Here is a 23,477-nt window from a genome sequence, read left to right on the forward strand (position 1 = left end):
CCGAAGGCCGACGGAATCGGCGCCCAGCGGCGCCCCTCCGACACCTGAGTAGGACCGTAGGAAGCATTGGGGTCGGCAACCACATCGGCTGCCGGGGACGACACCTGAAGGGACGGCGCCGGTGAGGTCGTAAGGTCGACCGGCGAGGTCCCGGATCCGGAGCCGGATCCAGCGAGGTCGCGCGGCGCCGGGACCGAAGTCGCCAGCGGCGCCGGGGCCGAAGCACCCGACGTCGTCGGGGCCGAAGCGCCCGACCCGGAAGGACCTCCAGACGGAGCCGATCGGCCCGAAGGCGCCACGGGAACCGACTGAGGTACCTCTCGACCTCCTCCTGCGACGCGCCGTGCCCAGGGACCCGGAGGTGTGGGGCAGGCGGCGAGGCTTGCGACTCCCGCGGAGCCGCGTGGGCGGTGTCGCCCGAGTCCCCGGTCGCATCGTGCGAGCGACGGGGCGGGTCGGAGGATCGATGGTGTCGCTCCGACCTCTCATGCCTCTTACCTGAGGACTTGGAACCGGACGATCGGTGACCACTCCCGGAGCGTCGATGACTCCGACCTCGCGACCTGTCCCTCGACCTCCCGTGGGACCGGGACCGGGACCTGGAGCGGCGCGGGGCCGACTGCCTCAGCTCGAGACGCTTGCGGGACCGCTCCCGCCTAGCCTTCGACGTCAGGGCCCGGCAGTCGTCACAGGTTCGATCGTCGTGGTCGAGGCCTAAGCACTTCAGGCACCGGCGATGGGGGTCCGTGACCGACATGAGTCGGCCGCACTTCGAGCAAGGCTTGAACCCGGGCATCCCTGGCACCGATAGTCGAGAAGCGACTAAATAGAGGATCAAAAAGATCAAAAAAGTTTTCAGTCAAAAAGTGACTGGGGGTAGAGCTTCTTCCGGATCTGCGCTAGCTGGCGCGGAAAAAAGAAGAACTGACGTCAGCGCGCATGGGCGCCGTCTATATACTCCGATGACGTCATCCCGGCGCTCACGACGCCGACGACGGACGCGGAGCCGCAGACGACGCCTACCAGCGCGCAGGGGTATTGCTACGCAAAAATTTCCGGATCCAGTCTGACGCCTGGGGATATTCTAAGGTAAGGAATCTATCACTAACGTGTCTCTTTCAGATACATACATTATCAGATACTAAAGAACAACTGGATGGAGACTCCGGAGGAGTTCCCTCGGGAAAGACAACTGCTATGCAAATAATTGGCTAATGGGGCCATTGTGCTCATTTACTAAATGATCAATAACATCCCTGACAACATGCAATGCTTTTGAGACCAGTGGCAGAGAGACTTGGAAATATAGGATGACGATTGGGGAGACTTGTGTCGGCTCTCACAAGAAGTCGTCATTAGCTTAAACTTCAGCTGAACATAATATATAGAGCTCAGCATCATAAGAGCTGACTCTATAGCGTGTCCACTTTAGCTTCCTGCCTCAAATGCAAAATGGAGGAAGGTATCCTCATGCAGCATGGGATATGGGAGTTCAACTACATCAAACAGTACTGGGAATGTATTGAAGGGAGGATGAATGAAATTCTAGGGGTGATGCTCCAACTGGCACGAGGGGGAACACACTCTTTTCTTTTCACAGCCTGGACTCCATTGTTGCAACAATAGATATTCGGAGGCACTGAGTGGCTCGAACAATGATGCAGGAGCATAGAGATAAGCTTCGAAGTAGAAAAGGTAACCTATGAGAGAAGGGGATGCCTGGGAAAGATCAAAAACATCTGGGGATCACGGAGAACATATGTGGCTTGAGAACAAGGAGTGAATGCTGCTAAAAAAAGAAACCATGGTCCAAATGTTCTATTTCTTAACAGTATTTTTGTGACAAGTGAAGAATTCTAAGTGCCGATCTATGTACTAATAGGTCGGTTCCTAAAAATTCTGAAGCTTTTGTTTGCTTTCAGCCCATTTTGCTGTAAATGCGAAGGCTTTCAAGATGAAGAGTGGACCATGTAGGATATACAGATTGATGAGCACTAGTGAAGTGGAGCCCTAATGAAGTCCTGTTGGTTAGGACAAAATGCATTGGGTAGGCTGAAAATGTATTGTCGAAAAAATTAAATTGGATATAACATATCTCGGCTCCTGTGAATCATAGGACTGAATGTAGACTGAATATACATTTAGAATCTTAATTCAATATTTGAGTATTTGACTCAATATTTGAGCAACTTATAACTTGATATTTGAGTATTTGTGACTTTTGGCTCCTGTGCATCAATGGACTGAATACAGAATGGGGAACAGCCATTACAACGCGTTTTTTACCACGCATTGTTATTACATCACATGTGTTACAACGCATGAGATGTTACAACACGTGGTAAAAACCACGCATACCATTACATCGCATGCGCTTTTATAACGCATGCGATGTAATTTGTAATGGCAGCTATCCAAGTCATTGTGAGGAAACTGAGGCTGTTTCCTCACAACGACGTGCACCGCCCTTCGAAGCAGGAAGAAGGAAGCAGAAACCGAGAGCAGAGACAGCGATGGAGGAGAGAGGTAAGGGGGTTTGCGCTTGTGGTGGAGGTTACTTTTGTAGGGTTTAGGGTAGTGTAAAAGTAGTGTTGCAATGTTTTTTTTTAAAGTTTTTGTGTTTTTTTAGTAGTGTGTTGTAGTGTTTATTTGGTGTAGTGTATTAGTGTTTAGGGTACTGTTGTAGTGATTTAGGTTTTAGGGTAGTGTTGTAGAGTTTGTGTAGTGTTTTAGGTTAGTGTAGTACTGTGTGTGTAGTGGTTTAGGGTTGTGTAGTGTTTTAGGGTAGTGTCGTAGTGTTTGTGTAGTGTAGTGTTTTAGGGTTTAGGGTAGTGTTTTAGGGTTTAGGGTAGTGTTGTAGTATTTGTGTAGTGTAGTGGTTTAGGGTACTGTAGTGTTTTAGGGTAGTGTAGTAGTGTGTGTGTAGTGTTTTAGGGTTTAGGGTAGTGTTGTAGTGTTTGTGTAGTGTAGTGGTTTAGGGTTTAGGGTAGTGTAGTGTAGTGTTTTAGGTTGTAGTGTAGTGTTTTAGGTTTTAGTATAGTAGTGTTTTAGTGTTTGGGGTAGTGTTGTAGTGTTTTAGGGTAATGTTGTAGAGTTTGTGTAGTGTTTTAGGGTTTAGGGTAGTGTTGTAGTGTGTGTGTGTGTGTAGTGTAGTGTTTTAGGGTAGTGTCTGGGGTTGTGTAGTGTTATTGTAGGGAGAGGACTGGGGGTGGGGAAGGGATGTGTAGGGGTACTATATTAGTGTATATGGTAGGGTAGAGTAGAGTCACTTACCTTGCAAAGTTTTACCACGACTATAGCTTTACCACGCATGCCTTTGCGTTGTAACGGCATGCGTGGTAAAAGCATAGTCGTGGTAAATGTATGCGATGTAATGGCCTGTTGTTGCCATTACATCGCATAGTAATACCCGTGTTGTAATGGCACGCGTTGTATTAGTATGCGATGTAATGACATACATCCATGCAGAATTAATATATCTTTGGACTCTTTACTCAATATTCGAGTAATTGTGCTTATAAACTTAAGGGCGTCTACCTGATTCTTTGAGTGCCCCTCTTGATATCATGTTTATCTAAAATGTCTGAATCCTATTGGGTCAGAACCCAACCAACCACAAGAATATTATTGAGGTAGGGTGTAAATTGCAACTCACTGCGATTGAAGGCCATCACAGGGATGTGGGCCTACTGTCGTCAGCAGACAACCAAGAGTGTGACTGCTTTTTAAAGAAGCAACTATTTTTTTAAACTGCAGCATGTTCTCCTTAAAGGAAAAAGTAAATGCAATTATAAAGAAAAGCTTACTTTTTTTGTTTAAGAGTAAATAGTGGTCCCCTGTAGCGATGCTCGGACTCCAGCAAACGTTTTGTTTTTATATTCACAAAGGGTAAAAGGGTCCCAAGGGGACTCCCATCTCTTTTTGGGAATGCATTACCATCTCCTTTATGCTGTTGGTAAAATACCTATGCATTTGAGACTGGAATTCAGTCGAAAAACATTGATAGATAAGCTACTGATTTGGTGTCTGGAAGGGAGACCTACAACACACCCTTCCCAAGATACCGAATCAACATCCAGACTAAATCCCATTGTAGGAGTCTGTAATACTTTTCCAACTTCTGAAATGGAATTAGTACCTTCGAAAAAGCATTTTAACAGTTACAAATGCCGAAATAGAGCGCTTGCAGCGGCTAAAATGCTTAGTACATCTTTTAACTATGATCTTTATCTTGTCTTTCCGGACTCTGGGGCTCTATAGTATTTGTAACAGGGAGTGAAGTGATGATAGAACCTGTACCATTATGGTAAGCTCAATATCTACCTTGTCAGGAAAAAAATAGCAATAAGCTGTTAAAATTTGAAAACAACTGTAATAGCACGAGACTGGAGAGAACATATGCAGAATGGTAACAATTAACACATCTCAACGATATTCGCTAGTCTTGTAGGATTTTTTGTTCCTGTACGCTTTTGCCAAACTGTGAGCCAGACATTTACTAAACAAAATACTCACAAGCATTCATGACCAGGTCGGTTCGTTTTTCTGGTTTCCAATCGTCCCAAGAAGTCTCAAATCCTTCAGCAAAGCGAATGCAGAAGTTTTTGAAATGGCCTTTGCTGACCAAGGATTCCGAAGAGCAGGCAGTAATTAGAGTGCTCTCAATCGTCAGGACTAGAGCAGAACCGGTATCAAACTCAGCAGTGTGATTAGCCTATGAACACATAGAACCGTGAAAGTAAATTTATCTAAGTGCTAAATCTTATACTTTGAATATGCTGTAAAATAAGCAATTTGTACCAGAAATATGACTTCCATCAAGCTATTTGCATACAATGGATTTTGCAGAAGTTCAAAAATGCCTGTAAAATAACTAACATCATTGCTAAGAATGTCAGATTATTTCTCATTTATAAATAAAGAGGACTTTATAATGCACATCCAAAACAGTCGTTATTAGTTATGTTTCTACAGAACCAATAGAGAGATACCAAAAAACACCACGTGGACAGACATGCAAGCTAATTTCCATTCAAATCAGAGGTACGCACAATAACACATTTAACAATTAATAGGTACAGTCCTGATGCATTTGAATAAGTAAATAAAGAAGCGCCAATGACAGTGGACACTCCATTAAGCCCCAGGAAGGATTTAAAACATCACAAGAAGAAACTGCAGAGCAGAAAAAAGTTGTGTTGAGTGTGAGGAAGAGAGGTTACAGAAATGAAGGATCAAAGACGAGCATAATATTGAGTTCAGTTTTTTTAAATGGTATTATGAAGTATTTTATAGTTCATTTCTACGTACTGCCACTGCTATTCATTTACTCCATATGTTTTCACAGACAACTAAGATTGTCAAAATAATGTAATAAAAAATTACGCCTCTGAATGGTAATGGGTGACCTCTTTACATGCAGAATTAAAAGCTACAGAAGGTGAGGGAATGGAAGACCCTACTGTACTATATGCGGACGATGTTCTTTTATTTATGTCCTGTCGTCAAGAGGCAGACCCTGACCTGATTCAGATAGTACAGTGGTTGAGGGAAGTCTCAAGCCTCAAAGTTAATTGGTCCAAGTCACTCCAGGTTCTGATTAAAGGTGATAGAGTAAAGGTGGACTGACATTCCTGTCTCCTCATATGCAGGCTAAGCTTTCAGTACTTCTACATTGTCCTAGAGCCTAGATTCACTTGTAATTTTAATCTTGTCACTTAAGTGGCTAGGACCAAAAATTACCTGCGCAAGTAGGCTAAACTCCCGCTTAATATCCTGGGCCAAGTAGTTATGCTCTGCAAAATCTCCCAATAATAATTCCCAAAAGTTGGTTTGGGAATCTGTTGGCCAAGGTGCGCTTTTTTTAATGAGGGCAAATCAAACTCCTTGTGTGGAGTTCAATAAATGAACACAGTCCTACTTTGATGGTGGGATGGGTGCGGTGGACCAGAGTCTGTACTACTGGGCCTCAAAAACCCTAGTGCTAAACGACTGGCTGAATGGGTGGACACAGGACCCTGCATTCTGTGGTCAAGTCGCTCAAGTCAAACAGCACATTATATTTGTTATACTGCTCCCTGACCCCCTGATTGCTTCCAAATGTTACTACATTGTTTTTTCTCACTTGAAAGTCAGCCTGAGCAGTATTTCTTCGATCAAAAAATAGGAAAAATCTACACATCCTTTCACCAGCCCCCGAACGACACCAAAACCCCGCCACGAATTGAGCCCCAACCCCTTACCACACTTGACCACTCCCCCCCCTTCCCCTTACCACACTTGACCACTCCCCCCCCCCTTGGATGCATATACTCTAAAACTTATTATGCACCAGGTGAAATCCGGCTCCCCCAACGACCCAGCGCCTCCTCATGTCCTACTCTCAGTTGATGCCCACATCATCTCCACCTTCTTGGAACTATTAAATAATTCCCTCTACGCGGGCATCGTCCCTCTTCCATGGAAGCAAGCCATGGTAAAGGCCCTCTTAAAAAAACCAAATCTGGACCAAGACAACCCAGCCAACTACCGTCCAATCTCCCTGCTGCCATGGATGAGCAAAGTTCTTGAAAAACATATAAACACTGTGGTAACAAATTAGTTGGAGACCAATAACATTCTGGACTCCACTCAGACTGGCTTCCGTCCCCTGCATGGGACCGAGACTGCCCTGGTTGCCGTAACAGAGGAGGCTAAGAAGATCTTAGATAATGGAGGCTCTGCCTCCATTATCCTCCTTGACCTAAGTGCCGCCTTCGACACAGTGAACCATAACATCTTATTGCACAGACTCAGCAGCAGGGGAATAACGGGCCTGGCATTAACCTGGCTCAAATCCTTCCTGTCCAACCGATCTTTCCGGGTTTTCGAGGGCAATAACACTTCATCCAGCAAACTCCTTGGCTGTGGCGTACCGCAGGGCTCCTCCTTGAGCCCTACATGGTTTAATATTTACATGAGCCCCCTAGCTGAGATCGTCCGCCCTTTTGGTGTAAAAATCACTACCTACGCGGAAGATACTCAGCGAGTGGTGGCTCTCAATCCCTCCCAAGGCGCACAGAGTAACCTCAGGGAATGTCTGGAAGCAGTCCACAACTGGATGACCTTCACCTGCCTCAAACTGAACGGGGAAAAAACAGAGCTGATGCTCCTGGGTACCCCCACGAATAACACCATCGACTCACTATGGCCCCCATGCCTAGGAGTCGCCCCCGTACCGAAGGCTCCTGCGTAAAATCCGACCCCTCCTTCCGTTTGATTCTAGACGGACTATGGTCCAGGGCTTAATTTTGTCCCGCCTGGATTTTGGAAATGCCCTGTACCTGGGTGCACCCCAGTCTACCTTAAACAAATTACAAATAATTCAAAACTGTGCCGCAAGAACCCTCCTCCAAATTCCCGCCGCTCCTCTGTCAAAACCAGACTCAGGGACCTACACTGGCTCCCAGTTAGGGAAAGGATCCAGTTCAAGGCAATGTGTATTGCCCATCGATCCTTCTGGGGGACGGGTGCCACAATCAACCAACCCCTGATAACCACCTCCCACCCAACAAGACAGCTCAGATCAAGCACGGCCTTACTGGCCCAAATACTAATGATAAAGAGGTCCAGATGCGGAGGTCGCTCCTTTCCTTACAACGCGGCCGGGCTTTGGAACTCCCTTCTCCTCCAACTTAGATCGGAACCCAAAGTGCTTGTTTTCCGCAAACTCTTGAAAACTTAGCTGTTCAATAAACCTGACTAGCACTGACCGCTGTTAACCAGTTGTGACGTCTGAGCGCTAGGACGCCTGAGGGTAGCTATCGCGCTTTTCATTTCATTTCATTCTTTTCATTTCATTTCATTATTGGGCGGGATGAGAGGGTCATGCTGGCAGCCCTTCCTGTGGCAGGATTGGTGATTTAGACATGGCACCAGTCTATAGGAAGTCACCAACTGGAATCTCATTACGATCTCGAAACTAGGAGATATCTGGCAGGGCTCCCATATCATTTCTTTCCAGGATCTCCACATACATTACGAACTGAATAATTCTCAGCTTTATAAATGGTTTCAACTCTGCCATGCATGGCCATACCACTTGGGGCCTCCTTGTTGACACCCCCTGATATATAGCAAGCTTGAAGCTAAACCCCCTAAGGGGTCCCTGGGGGAAGGAGGAATATCATGTTTACAAATCCTTAGTTATTAACTCCCAGAATTCTTTTAAAGTGGAAGGAGAGATCAGAGGCTAGTCAATGATCTTTGGATGACAGTGAATGGAGGGATGCGAAAATGGCCCAACATGATCTCTTAATCTCTTCCAGATTTCGTCTCATACAATTAAAATACTTACACACTACTTGCTACACTCCCAGGAGGCTGTGGCAAGTGAAGAAACTTCCTTTAACCACATGCTTCTGCTACCCTGAAGAGAAGAGTGATTTCTTTCACATGGTCTGGTGGGGTCCTGTTATTGGAAACCTTTAATCTGTTGAGTTTTCTCTCTCTCTCTCCCATGGGTCTCCCAAGTATTCTCTGTTGTGAATACTTGGGAGACCCATGGACCCCTTGGCCAAATTGCTCTGTTGGGTATACTGGAGTGCCTGGGAGGATGTTGTGGGGACCATTCTCTAATTGTCATTGGCACTATTATAGCCAAAAGAGGAACTGCAAGGCATTGGAAATCTCCTGAATGTTTTCAAGCTTAGCCATATTTCAAACGGAAATATGACCAGCATACTCATTGAATTAACCTAGAGAGAAAGGAGTACATCCTGATGTATCTTCTTCAAGCGTCATTATACTTGGCCCCTGTATCATAAATTCCCAAAGAAAAAGCCTAAGACTCTTCTTCTCACCCTATTAGTGCTGACAACACACTTCTTAAATAAGAAGCAGATTTACCGGGGTAAAGAACACTTTTGCTTATGCTCCTTTCTAACGATAAGTGACAGTCACAATTCTATAATAAGGAGAAAAGATTTTTGCGAAAATAATATTAAGTAAACTAAAAGATTGGGTCCAACAGGGATCTATTGGGCCAGTTGAACAAGGAGGGTTTGAAGAAGGCCACTCCACTATAGATCACTGCTTTGCATTGTGGGCGCTGGCCAGGAAATCGATAGAGCAAAATGGCAAACAGTTTTGTTGCTTTGTCGACTTCCGGGCGGCTTTCGACTCTGTGGACCGCAATAGCCTCTGGGAAGTCCTGGGAAGGAATATGCTACTTACCAGTATGCATCTGTTCTTGGCATGTAGGGCTGCTGACATTCATATCTGTGCATAGATCGCCGCCTAGTGTTGGGTCCGGATGATTGCACATTGTTGTCCTGGAAGAGTCTTCGAAGTATCACGAGACAGGTGGCTCCTCCCCCGGACTACAGTGCGCATGGGCATCTTCTCCATCCTTAGATTGTTTTTCGCCATTGTGGCAGGGATGGAGTATGATACAGTAAGTGATGTCCATGCTAAGAATAATTCTGAGTGCTACAGCTGCGACAGGCACCGGGGAGGAGGGAGGGCGATATGAATGTCAGCAGCCCTACATGCCAAGAACAGATGCATACTGGTAAGTAGCATATTCCGTTCGAGGCATGTGGGCTGCTGAATTCATATCTGTGCATAGAATGTATAGCAGTGTCCCCCCCTAGCGGTGGTTGCCTGTGCCAGCTGCAGCAGCCTGAAAAAGAGTTTTGAGTACAGCCTGTCCTACAGCTGCCTGCTGTTTGGAGTGTACATCTACGCAGTAGTGTTTGGTAAATGTATGTATGGTAGTCCATGTGGCTGCTCTACATATGTCTTCTATAGGAATGTTTCCTAGGAAAGCCATGGATGCCCCTAACATGCGTGTGGAATGCGCTCTTGGGGGAACTGTTAATGTGCGTTTAGCTTTCTGATAACAAATTTGTATACACTTAACAATCCATCTGGCTATACCCGATTTAGAAATGGGGTTGCCTTTGTGCTGTGGTGAAAAGACAACAAACAGTTGCTTAGTCTTTCTGAAAGGTTTTGTCCTGTCTATATAGTACAGGAGAGCTCTTTTAAACGTCCAGGGTATGTAGAGCTCTTTCTGCCACTGAATCTGGATTTGGGAAGAACACTGGCAGTTCGATAGTCTGATTGATGTGAAACTAGGATACCACCTTTGGCATAAATTTTGGGTTTGTACGTAGCACTACCCTATTTGCATGAAATTGTATGAATGGTTCCTGAATAGTTAGGGCTTGTAGCTCACTAACTCTTCTAAGTGATGTAATTGCCACTAAGAAAGCCACTTTCCACGTTAGGAATTGTATCTCACATGAGTGTAGAGGTTCAAAAGGTGGCCCCATAAGTCTGGTTAGAACCACGTTCAGGTTCCAGACAGGAGAAGGTGGGTGTCTAGGAGGAATCACTCGTTTGAGTCCCTCCATAAAAGCTTTAATAGCAGGTACTCTGAAGAGGGAAAGGTGTTGCCTGTTCTGAAGATAAGCTGCCACTGCAGCTAAATGTATACATATGGAACTGTAGGCTAGATTGCATCTATGTAAATGTAGGAGGTAACATATGATGTTTTGAGTAGATGCATCTAGCGGATGTATGTCATTATTGGTACAATAGATGACAAAAAGTTTCCACTTTGCCGCATAGCATGCTCTGGTTGTAGGTCTTCTTGCCTCTTTGATAATATTCATACAGTCAGGAGGCAAGTTCAGGTAACCAAATTCTATGACTTCAGGAGCCAGATCGCAAGGTTCAACTGTTACGGATCTGGGTGCTGAATGTCTCCATGGCTCTGCGTTAAAAGACTGGGTGTTAATCGTAGCCTTTGATGAGGCACCACGGAAAGTTCTAGGAACGTGGTGTACAACGGTTGCCTCGCCCACGTTGGAGCAACTAGGATGAGTGTCATAGAGTGTTGTCGCAGTTTGCGTGCCACTAGTGGTATGTGCGGGGCTGGGGGAAAAGCGTACGCAAACCTGCCTGACCAGTTCATCCATATCGCATTGCCCTGAGACTGCGGATGTGGAAACCTGGCTGCGAAGTTTTGGCATTTTGCGTTTTCCCTTGTGGCGAACAGGGCTATCTCTGGGTGGCCCCACTGCTGGAAGTACGGTAGGAGCACTGAGGGATGTATCTCCCACTCGTGCATTTGGTGGCTGTGCCTGCTGAGCAGATCCGCCATCTGGTTGTCCTTGCCTGGGAGGTGTTTCGCCATGAGGAATATGTTCCTCTGAATGGCCCACTGCCACATGCTTTGCGCTAGATGTAACAACTGCGGAGAGTGTGTCCCTCCCTGCTTCTGTATGTAGTACATGGCAGTCATGTTGTCCATCTGGATCAACACGACTTTGTTGCACAAATGTACCTTGAACGCTTTCAGTGCCATGAAGATTGCCATCAGTTCCAGCAGGTTGATGTGCATCTTCTTTTGCTGTGTCGTCCATAGTCCCTGCACTGTGTAATGGAGGACATGCGCTCCCCAGCCCAGGAGAGATGCGCCCGTCGTCAGCACTATTTGTGGTACAGGCTCCTGGAACGGTCGTCCCCTGCAAAGGTTTTGCGGATTCCACCAATGCAGAGAGTTGTATGCGCGACCGGTCACCAACACTAGATCTTTTAACTGTCCTTGAGCCTGGTTCCACTGCCGTGCTAAGCACTCTTGAAGCGGACGCATGTGTAGTCTCGCGTGAGGGACTATGAAGATGCAGGAGGCCATCATGCCTATCAACTGCATAAACGCCCGTGCTGGTAGCGCGTGTTGGGGTCTGAATTTGTGAATCAGCAATTGAATGCTGTTGAATATCGCTAGGTTTGGCCGTGCCTTTGCAGCCAGAGTGTCTATAGTCGCCCCCAGGTACTGTTGTACGTGGGCGGGTTGGAGATGAGACTTATTTATTTTATTTTATGTAGTTTGTAGAGCGCGCAGCTACCCCCGAAGGGGTGTCCCGGCGCTAAAATTCAGGAATAGCCAAGGGAAAGGGGGAGTGAAGAAAAGGAAGAAAATGGGAAGACTAGAGTCCAGAGAAGAGCCAGGTTTTAAGTTTGGCTCGGAAGATTGTTTCGGAAGGACAGAACCTCAGCTCGAGCGGAAGGGAGTTCCACAGTCTGGCAGCAATGACACTGAAACCTCTGCCACCGGTTCTAGACAATCTGAACCGGGGCGAGATCAGGAGGCGGAGGTCATTGGATCTAAGGGACCTGGTGGAGCAGGATAAAGAGACCCGTTTTTTCAAATAGGTAGGTCCATAGTTGTTGACAGCTCGGTAGGTAAGAGAAAGGACCTTGAATTGAATACGGCTGGCCACTGGGAGCCAGTGGAGTTCCCTCCGGTAAGCAGAGACAGATTGACGGTACGGGATATTGCCGATCAGTCTGGCTGCAGCATTCTGGACAATCTGCAGCCGGCCTATCAGGTACTGTGGAGCCCCTGCATAGAGACTATTTGCATAGTCTAAGTGGGACGTGATGAGAGCCTGGGTGACTGTGCGGCGGGAATCCAAGGGGAGATAGGGTAGGATCTTTCTTATCATGCGAAGTTTCATAAAGCAGGCGGAAGTAACTTTATTGATCTGGGTTTTGCATGACAAGGAATCATCAAATTGGAAGCCGAGATTCCGCGCCGAGTGGACAGGGGACGGGGCAGGATCGAGCGCTGTGGGCCACCACCAAGAAGAGGGGATAGGGGTTTTCTGATTGAAAAACAGAACCTCAGTTTTATCTGCATTCAATCTGAGGTGATTAGCAGTCATCCAGCCACTGATGTTATTGAGGCATTGGCGGAAATTGAGGAGTGCGGAGTCCGAGTGGTCCCTAAAGGAAAACACCAGCTGTGTGTCGTCAGCGTAAGAGACCACCCTGACTCCGTAGGACTCCACAACGTCAGCCAAGGGGGCCAGGTAGACGTTGAAAAACAGGGGGCTGAGGGCAGAGCCCTGCGGCACCCCACAGGACAGAGGTTTTTTCTCTGACTTGAAAGGACGTAGCAGTACCTTTTGACTTCTATGTGAGAGAAAGGACTCGATCCAGCTGAGGGCAGTGCCACCTATGCCTATCTGCTTGAGACGATCAAGGAGGATAGGATGAGAGACCGTGTCGAATGCAGCGGACAGGTCGAGGATAACCAACATGGCCTCCTCGCCCCTGTCCACGCATTCTCGGATGGATTCAGATACTTCTAGCAGGGCCGTCTCCGTGCTGAATCCGGCTCTGAAACCGGATTGGGATCCATGTAGCAGAGAATGATCTTCTAAGTATTCCGTAAGTTGGAGCTGTACGGCCTTTTCCAGGACCTTGGCGGGTTTAGGAAGAAGGGAAATGGGACGGTAGTTGGTAAAGACAGCGGGGTCTGCGTCTGCCTTTTTCAAAATGGGGATCACCAATGCCTCCTTCCAGGTGGTAGGGAAGAAGCCATGGTGAAGGGAGGCATTCCAGACGGACAGGAAAGGGCAAGCAAGTGAAGGCGCCAGTTCTCCCATGACTTTAGCGGGGACAGGATCAGAGGGGGCACCGGATTTACAGCAAATGAGTAGTCTGATGGCCTCGTCCTGGTTGAGTTTGTTGAATGAATGGAAGGACGGAGACTCTGGGGGATTAGTGAAAGAAGACTGGGTGACAGATACAGTGGGGAAGGAGACACAGAGTTTATTGATTTTTTCCAGAAAGAAATCTGAAAGTCCCTCGCAGAAAGCCTGACTAGCGGTGGTCTGGGGGGCCCTAGCCGGAGGGTTAATAAAGTCTTTAACGATGTTAAAGAGCGTTTTTGATGAATTTTTGGCTTTATTAATTTGAGCAGCAAAGTGATCTTTCATTGCGCTTTTTTTGAGTTTAAGGAATTGTTTTAGGGCCGTTTTGTAAAGATGTTTGGCTTCAAGGTCGTAGTTAAGTCTCCACTTGCGTTCGAGAGCCTTACATCTGCTTTTCTCCTCCCGAAGGGGGGTGGAGAACCAGGGAGCAGAGGGTCGCGACCTAGTGGAGGAGATGGTTATCTGGGGGGCAATAGAATCAATCGCTTTGAGGAGAGTGGAGTTTAACCTAGAAACATTTTTATCAATGTCCGGGGAGAGGTACTCCGACTGAAAGTGGAATATAGGGTCCAAGGTAGCGCAAGTAACCTTGTGCCACTTTCTTCCCAGCTCCTTCCTAGGAACCATTGGGGCAGATTTGCGTCCCACGGTGAGAGAGAATGGGATAAGGTAGTGATCGGTCCAGGTTAAAGGGAGAGGCTGAAGAACAGCGATGAGTGGAAAATTAGCGAATATAAGGTCCAGAGTGTGGCCTGCCACATGAGTGGGACCTGCAACCAGTTGTTTGAGATTGAGACTCTCCATAGAATCTACCAGGTTGGTAGCCTTAGCACATAGCGGATTATCTATGTGGAGGTTGAAATCGCCCAGGACAATGAAGTTATGGTGTTTAATAGATAGGTCAGCCACAAGGTGGACAAGGGCAGTGAGGGAAGGGGCAGTAACGGGGGGGGGAGAATAAACTAGTATGCCAGCCAAGATAACTGATGCAGAGTCAGAGACAGAGAAGTACATGGCTTCGATTGTGCCTATATCAGTAAGTTTAGTGAAAGTCAGCTGGAAAGAGGATTTGAATATGACGGCTAGACCGCCTCCAGACTTACCTCCAGCCCGATTCAGGCATTTGATGTCATAGCCTGGGGGGATAGCTAGATAGATATCCGGCGAGGAAGAGTCAGTGATCCAAGACTCGGTTAGGAAGAGAATATCCCATTCGTCAGACGAGATGGACATCCAGATGTCATTGGCGTGACAGGGAAGAGATCGACAATTAACCAACCCGGCTCGCAAGGTGTACTGATTAGAGGGGAGTGGCTGTGGAGGGGGGCAAGGGGAGAGTCGAGGATGGCAGGGCGGGAGTGAGAAGCTGCATAGTGAGCAGTGGTAAGGAGCAGTTTCCAGGTGATTAGGGATGCAGCGAGGGCTGGTCGGGCAATGGCACGTATTGAGTGAGTGAAGTTGAGCAGGAGTCCAGCAGATGCGGGCAGTGCTAGTGGAAGAGGCAGGGGGACTGGCCCTGGGCCCGGTCCAGGCCCGGACGGGCCCAGACGGGCTTGCCTTTGGCGCGCCTTCGGCGCGCTGACGGCGCGCCCGCTGCGCCCGTCCGCTGCGCTTCCTGGCGAGACACATCTTTTATGTCCGTGTGAGAGGGAACATGGGGGTGTGGCCAGCTGAGGTGGGCGTGTCCGCCGTGGCGCCTCGCCCTCAGTGATGGCGACAGGTAGCGTTCGTTGCAGCGCTAGGAGCGCTGTTTAAGTGCACAGGGAAGTGAAGTTAAAAATCAAAGTATCACACAACAAAGATTTTAAAAGCTAGAGATTCACTCCCGGCTTCCGCCTCAGGAGACTCCCAAATTAAAGTGTCGCGCTTTTCCAGCTGCGCGCACTTTATAGTGTCAGGGGGGGGCGTGGCCAGCTGAGGTGGGCGTGTCCGCCGTGGCGCCTCGCCCTCAGTGATGGCGACAGGTAGCGTTCGTTGCAGCGCTAGGAGCGCTGTTTAAATGCACAGGGAAGTGAAGTTAAAAATCAAAGTATCACACAACAAAGATTTTAAAAGCTAGAGATTCACTCCCGGCTTCCGCCTCAGGAGACTCCCAAATTAAAGTGAGTGTAGTTTAATGAGAATCCGAGGCTGTGTAGGAGGTGAAAAGTGCGGGACATGTGGCTGGCACATTGCTGGGCCGACTTTGCTTGGATGAGCCAGTCGTCCAGATAGGGGTAGACGTGACTATGGTTTGGAATCTATCACTAACGTGTCTCTTTCAGATTATGGTTTCTCCGTAGGTGCGCAGCTACTGTCGCTAGACACTTGGTAAACACCCTGGGGGCTGTTGTCACCCCGAAAGGCAATACCTTGAACTGGTAGTGCTGATTTTGTATGGTAAACCTGAGATACTTCCTGTGAGCTGGATGTATCAGGATGTGGAAATATGCGTCCTTTAGGTCTAGTGTTGCGAGGAAATCTCCCTGACTGAGCAATGGTAGAACCTGCTGTAGAGTGAGCATGTGGAAATGTTCTGACAAGATGTATTGGTTTAGGGGCCTGAGGTCCAGTATTGGCCTGAGAGACCCGTCCTTTTGGGGATTAAGAAGTACAGCGAGTATACCCCTGTACCCTGTTCCTGTCTGGGGACGAGTTCTATGGCCCCTTTTTGCAGCATGCTGATAACTTCTTGCTGCAATAAGTCTATGTGATCTGCGGACATAGGACGGTGCCTTGGGGGTATGTTGGGTGAAGTGGAAGTTAGCTCTAGACAATAGCCGTACTGAATAAGTTGTCTCACCCACCTGTCTGTGGTAATGCTCTCCCAGACTGGCAGGAACTGTTGTAATCGCCCCCCGACTGGTGTTAAATGGTCCGGGGGCAGAGACGAGTCGTCACTGTTTCGTATTGGCAGAGGACCTGGTGTTGTTATTCCCTCTTCCTCTGCCTTTGCTGCTGTTGCCATGGTATCCACCTCTATTATTTTTATTATAGGTGGTTTGTGTGCTCCCTTTATTGTATTGAATCTGTTGTGATGCCTGACCTCGTGTAGCTCCTTTGTTACTGGAGCAACGAAAGGAACCGCTTCTGAACTGTTGGGACTGCAAGGCACCCATAGATTTGGCTGTCTCTGTGTCTTTTTTTTTCCTAAAATTGTGTCAACATCAGGGCCAAATAAAAAATCAGGGTTCACAGGCTGATTTAGTAAAGTAGTTTGATTCTCTGGCTTGAACCCAGAGATGCGCAACCAAGCAGGTCTCCTGAGCATGACACTTGTGTTGATGGCCCTGGCTGCGGTGCCTGCTGCATCTAGCGCACATTTGATGGATGCGTTGGAAATGAGTTTACCCTCCTGTATTAGCATCTCAGCTCCCTCCTTGTAGGCCTCAGGCAAATGTTGTAGCAGTTGTTCTAGAGTGTCATAATACGCCCTATCATATCTGGTTAATAGCGCCTGTGTATTAGAAATCCTCCAGATATTAGCCGCTTGAGCAGCCACCCTTTTCCCAGAAGCTTCTAATACTTTTGATTCTTTGTCTGGAGGAGGAGCATGACCCGTAGTTTGTGAGTTGGCGCGCTTACGAGCATTTGAGACCACCAGAGAGTCTAACGGCAGCTGGCCCTTAAAATATGTAGGGTCCACAGGCGCCGGTCTGTATTTTCTTTCAATTCTGGGGTTAATAACCCTTGCTCTAGTGGTTTCTTTGAAAATGTCCCCTGCATGTTTAAGGACACCTTTTAGCATTGGCAAAGTTTTAACAGACTTCTCTGAAGTGGAGAAAGTGTCAAACAGGAAGTCCTCTTCAACGGGGTCAGCATGCATGTCCACATCATGATTTAGTGCTGCCCTTTCAATTAAAGCGTTGAACGCAGCTGTATCCTCTGTTGGTGAAGTTTTTACAGGATAAGAGGGAGTATCAGGAATAGTCTGTCATTCCCCCTGGTCAGCAGCGTCTGCCCAGGCTTGTGACTGGTCATCTTGGTCAGTGTCCGCAGGGTAATGATATTGTTCATCATCGTCATACCCTAGATCCTCAGCAGTGGGCGTGGGTGAGTACGCAGAAGTGTCTTGGCCATGGTACCTCACAGGCTCAAAAAGGACAGGTGATGTCACAGAATCCCTTTTCTTTTTGAGTGGAATTTTGTATGATTCCAGAGGAGTTTCTGACCTAATTTTCCGTTGGTAAATAGTAAGCCTACCAAATTCGGAGTCGATATGTAGCTTCGACTGGTCATCATATGAGGGCTCTTGGTACATAACGTCCTCTTCCAAAGGATGACGCCGTTTTCCCAATGACACTTGCTTGGGTGTTTCGACCCCAGGTTCTGGAACGAGCGCCTTGGGGCGTGCAGTTGGTGGCAATCCGAATTTTATCGCTGGAATAATGTCCTTAGATAGGCCCGCCTTCTTCGGTGCCGGCGTCGATGTAGGGTCGACCGACTTGGCCTTCTCGCCAATAAGTTTCTGGCTTTGCGACGACGTCGGTGCATGTGGCGTCAGAGGCACGCTTTTTTTGCTTTGATTCGACGCGTTCCTTCGAGGCGCTTTTGGATTTTGACTCGAGGCCTTTGACGAGCTGCGGCCTGTCGACCGGATGCTTCGGATCGAGAATCTTCAGAGACTCGAGTCCCTTGTTTGTGTCGCTGTCCGTCTGTGTCGACTTCTTCAGTTCGGCGTGCTTAGCTTTAATGGCGGACTTCAGCGCACCGATCTTCGGTTCAACGCTTTTCACTTTTGACCCCGCAGGGTCGTCAACACCTTTTGTTTTTGTCGACTCCGATGGGTCTGAGCTTTTAGACCCGAAGACTGTCTTAAGCAGTTTCGGTTTTGACTCAATGGCTTTTGGTTTCGTTTTGACCAGTTGAACCAATGGCTCATGTGCTGTATTCTTAGCCGGGCCTTGACGCGGGGCTATAGAATGTTCTTGATGATCTTGGCTAAGGCCTTCCGGCGATGCCTCGACCTGAACCATTAAAAGCCTTTGAGAGTCTGTTTTGGGCCCTGTACCGACTGTTGGGCCTGGTTCATCGCTCGAGTCGTCATCAACGGCTCTGATGGGGGATACGTCGTCCCTTACCTCGTCGACGTTTTCTTCTTCGACGTTGTACTCGTTGTCTCCATAATAGGTGGAGTCATGCTCCGAAGCGGGATCCGACTGGTGTTCTGGATCCTCCGTCTCGACGATCTCATCGTCGTCCTCGTCAAAAATATTCACCGGGTCGGGCGCTTGCTTCGACATAGTTTGCCTCGCTGCGCGTCGGAGTCGTAGCGTCTTCTTCGACCTGAACCGAGCACAAGCTAGACAGTTGTTCTCATCGTGCTCTGGTGATAAGCACTTGTTGCACACCGGGTGTACATCGATGTGCAGGTACTAAGAGTTGCAAAGGGGGCATCGTTTGAACGGGCTCCGTTCCATCGACGATCGGGCCTCCGGTGTCGAAAAGGCAACGCGGCACTCTTCGACGTCCTGCTTCAAGAAGAACTGGAACAAGAACCCGGCACCAATCGAAACAATACCGACGCCCTAAGGCCTTTTGGCCTTTAAAGAGTTTCCGAACTTGAGTAAAGAAAAGTACATCCGAACCCAATGGCGGAAAAAAACAATCTAAGGATGGAGAGGATGCCCATGCGCACTGTAGTCCGGGGGAGGAGCCACCTATCTCGTGATACTTCGAAGACTCTTCCAGGACAACAATGTGCAATCATCCGGACCCAACACTAGGCGGCGATCTATGCACAGATATGAATTCAGCAGCCCACATGCCTCGAACATTATGGTTTACCGGTGGGCATTTTGAATTTTTTAAAAGAGTTACACAGTGACAACTGGGCCCAGGTCATCAGAGACACAAAGGGGTCACTAACTCATAAAATACTTGTTAAGAATGGGCTAAGACAGGGGTGCCTTTTGGCACCCCTGCTATTTTCAATTTTTCTAGCAGATCTCCCGTAGTGCTAGAAATAGAAAAAAGTACGAGTCCGCGTATGAATAGAAATAAATTGCCCTTTCTCTTATACGCGAATGACCTTGTGATCCTTGACCAAACTGAAATGGGGCTCCAAAGGAAATTAAATGTGTTTACAATTATTGTGACAAAAAGCTTTTAACTGTCAATATGGAAAAAACAAAGGTCTTACGATTTCGGAAGAGAGTTAAAGATAAAAATGTTAATTGGTTTTTAGGACAAGATAAACTAGAAATTGTAAGTGAATATAAATATCTAGGCCTTTGGTTTGATAGTGCTTTGACGTGTGGTACCCGCCTGGAGGCACAAGCGGCAAAGGCCTTCTCGTCAGTCTGCGGCCTGAAAAACTTTAACAAAGATTTGGCGACATGTCACATAGACCCCTGTTAAATGCATTTGAAGCTATGAACCCCCGCAAGTTCTGTATGGTGCAGAAGTACTCTATTTGAGTGGTAAAAGGGGGTGGGATCGTGAAGAAGGAAACATTTTCAAAATGCTGCTGTCATTACCGAATAGTTCCATGATTCAAGCAATCAGAATGGAAGTAGGGCTAATAGCCTGGAATGTAAAGTCCCAAATGTCCCTATTAACATTCTGGAAACACCAGGAATCAGGTGGCACGCAAAAGGTCTCAATATGGTGCAGAGAGGAAATCCAAACCAGTAACCTTACTTGGGCACGGGAGGTAAGGCAATCCTCCTCCAGACAGTAGTGGCGCACCTAAACTTGAGCCTTTCTCAGCCATCCCTGGACATAGTCTTTACAAAGAGAATGCTCAGGGATCAAGGGCTTCAACTCTCCAGATCACAAGACCTTGATTATCTGAAGGCGACAAAATCGGATAACTGGGTAAGGAGCGCATGGGAAAGGGAGTTCCGGTTTCCTTATCTAGATTTTTTGCCCAATAAATGGCTAAAACACGAAATCCTACGGGTTCGTGAGGGCATTAACCCGTGGAAGCAGAAGGGAAAATAAAAGCAGCATTGATCCAAACGGAGGGCATTTGTAAATGTGGCCTAGGAGTAAGAAATTATATTTTGCACATATTGCTTGATTGCACATTGATTTTACCAATACGGAAGGTATTTTTATGTCCGATATTTTTAAAATATAAGGTGAATTCACATGCTCAAGCTGCTTGTCTTTTTATGGATATGTCATCTCGAGATATTACAGTTGCTTTGGGGAAGTTTTTGAAAGCGCCACAGGGCTTTGTGAAGGAGAAATTAAAAGAGGAATGCTGTTTTTAAAACTTTTTTAGAATTGTTCTTCCAATACTGAGAATTTTATGGTTTTAATCTTTTGTAAATGGTGTTAAAATGAAATGTGGTTTAACTACGTTATTATTATGAGGATCCAAAGTTTGTGTATGGTTTTAAAGACTATGGTCTAAATAAACATTGTTTACTCTCTCTCAGTGTGATTCCTTACGTTCCAAGAACATCACACAAAGCATGAGATAATTCATTTTTCTCCTCTGTTTCATAATATGTTGAGGAACCTTGAGTAAAGGTCTATTCACAGCCTCTAATAAAAATCCATTGATGTAGGTCTGTAGGGCAAGCAAAGGTGGTCAATGCTTTTCCTTCCTCTCATAAGTCATTAAGGAGCAGGTTCAAAGCAGAGTGAACCTGCATTAAGGTCAAGTCAATCTCTGTTCAATTCCATAAGTAAGTGACTGAGTTGATATTTATGAAGTGCAAACAAATGCCCAGGAACGTTTTGGCACTAAAAACTGAGACATGCATTTAGGCAGAATTAATGCGCCTTAAACGCTTTACTAAGATTTACACAGCTTTCAAGCTGAAGTAGTTGAATAAGCAGAGCATTCTAGAGTGGTGGAGTAGCAGAAGAAAAGATCCGACTGCCTTGCAGTCACTGTTTAAAGAGTGGACGACTCAAACACGGAAGGGTACCCAAAGCGCAATGATCTCCTGGGGAAGTGTCTTGGGAGCAGTTTCTGAAGAACATACAGGCAGATTTCATAAACAGCTTCATGAGAAAGGCAACAAGCCTTTATCTGAAACTCAACAGACATCAGCAATCAGTGGTGAGATCGATGGTCATAAGGGACCATGTTGAACTTTCTAAATTTGCAAAACAGACACCCATATTCTTTCTGCACACTTTTCAATTTGTTTATAGAAGAGGAAGGAAGGCTCGAATAACAGGCACTGCCATAATCTAGTCTATTTTTGTTTTTTTAACCAATTGTTATTGATTTTCTGATAGTACAGGACCCATTATAGTTTTGACAATATTATAATTAGATCTACAGCAATGTATATGCACCCCAGCACATCATAAGCACTAGAAATAACAATAGGTGTCACACCAGATCAGGGGATATTGGTTCAATTCGTACCTCATCAAAACTTACTAATGAATCCAAAGGCAAAAAGCAAGTCAGAACAGACGCACAAAGCCCAAAACCCAGCGTAAGTGATAGGCAAGTGATTCAGCACCAGTAAGGGGCATCCAATAGAACTTCTCTGAGCTGTAAGTGGGTCAAATATTGCAATCCCGACAACATAGGGAAAGGGAATTTCAGCATTGTACAAAAAGCAATACTCTGAAAGACAGGCCAAGGAGAAGTAATAAAGCCATGGAGATGAGAGCTCAACAAAGGTTTACATACAGAGTGAAAATCGGTCACAGCTTCCCATTCAACACATGATCCCCTAGCCGCAAAGCATGCAGCAGTGCGCCCCACTCCAGTGCAATGGGTGTCCTACATAAACCTCTAGCCTCCTCTCTATGGAGGACTACTGACTCAGCTCTGTCCCAATTTAACATAGCAGCAAACCAATAAGGCAGCCATGGGAGGTGAGTGCCATTCCACTTTATGGCAAAAGCCCTACGTGCCATGAGCAGGCCTAGATCCATTAAGTCATTTGTAGCTTTCCCGTTTTTTTCTGTCCAAATAGCTCCAATAGACCCACTTCCATACTCACAAGACATCCCTCCCCATGACAGTTGTCAGGGCATCCGCAACGTCCCCCACAATAGTGCTTCCAGGCAGGTCCAGAACATGTGTGCCATGTCTGCGTTCTGGGAGTCGCATCTGGGACAGCTGGATGTGCTCTTATATATTCTGTGAAAATGTGCAGGTGTAAGGGACGTTCTGTGGAGTATGTTATACTGTATATACTTGAAATTCGCCTTGTAAGTGTCCTTATGCGGTTAAAGGTGGCCATTGTCCCATTCACACTGTGTCAGTACTCGTCCTATGTCACGCTCCCAATGTGGTCGATGAGGGAGTAGCCTATCTTGCAGGGTGTGAACCACAGAGCGTGTGCACCACATTCACATTATAAAGTGCCGTCCATTCCTGTTATGTCAACTGTATGTACTAGAGGGTGTGCGTCAGGCTCTGTATCTGCGATATCTGTTTATCTGACAATTGCACTGCATATCAAGTAGCAGAGTCCGATAGGCTAGGAAATGGTCCAAGGGTACGATATGATCTGCAGTAAGCTGTTCAAATGTCACAAGGGCAAAGTTCTGAAACAACGCGCCCAAGGTATCCACTCCCTCAGCATTCCACAGCGCTATTTTCTCTCGTCCAAGAAGGTCCCGCAAGGGGGGTATGGAACTAATGTGTATCTACGGTGAATAAGGCTGCAGGAACGGGGTGAGCCGGAGGATTCTAACATAGCTGGTGTACATAATGGTCAGGAGTTTAGTGGATTGTGGAGGGAGTTTCCCAGTTGGTAGAAACAACTCGTGAACCAGACAGGTAGCACTGTCTGGCATTGGGAGGCCTGGCTCCCTTAAGATGTTGGCCCGCAAGCCCTCGACTGCCATAATCTAGTCTAGACCTATAAGTGTGTTAAGAGTAGCACATAGCTTGGCCAGAATTAAAGGTAGGACTCCTTTAGCATCTGCATCTGACAGTAACAGGATTATATAACTGTACTGATCTAGAAGCATAGGTTAGGGTATTTATCTAACTTGAAGCCAAGACACCTGGCTTTCCTGATTGGTAAGACACTTCCCCCTGACACTTAGGTCCGAGATAAGAGGAAAATCGACAGT

At 46.9% G+C, this 23,477-nt stretch overlaps 1 protein-coding gene across 15 annotated transcripts in view; it reads right to left on the bottom strand.

Annotated features, from left to right (window-relative positions):
• The window catches only part of BLTP1 (bridge-like lipid transfer protein family member 1), a 1,831,302-nt gene that overhangs the window by 563,269 nt on the left and 1,244,556 nt on the right, over positions 1-23,477 (bottom strand). For all 15 annotated transcript variants that reach the window (XM_086962202.1, XM_086962209.1, XM_086962198.1 and 12 more), the window contains one exon: positions 4,516-4,714. In XM_086962202.1, coding sequence (XP_086818328.1) covers positions 4,516-4,714 — 199 coding nt within the window. The remainder of the gene's footprint in view (positions 1-4,515; positions 4,715-23,477) is intronic.

Source organism: Lissotriton vulgaris, chromosome 3_1 (genome assembly GCF_964263255.1).
Source record: "Lissotriton vulgaris chromosome 3_1, aLisVul1.2, whole genome shotgun sequence".
NCBI classification, from domain to species: domain Eukaryota; kingdom Metazoa; phylum Chordata; class Amphibia; order Caudata; family Salamandridae; genus Lissotriton; species Lissotriton vulgaris.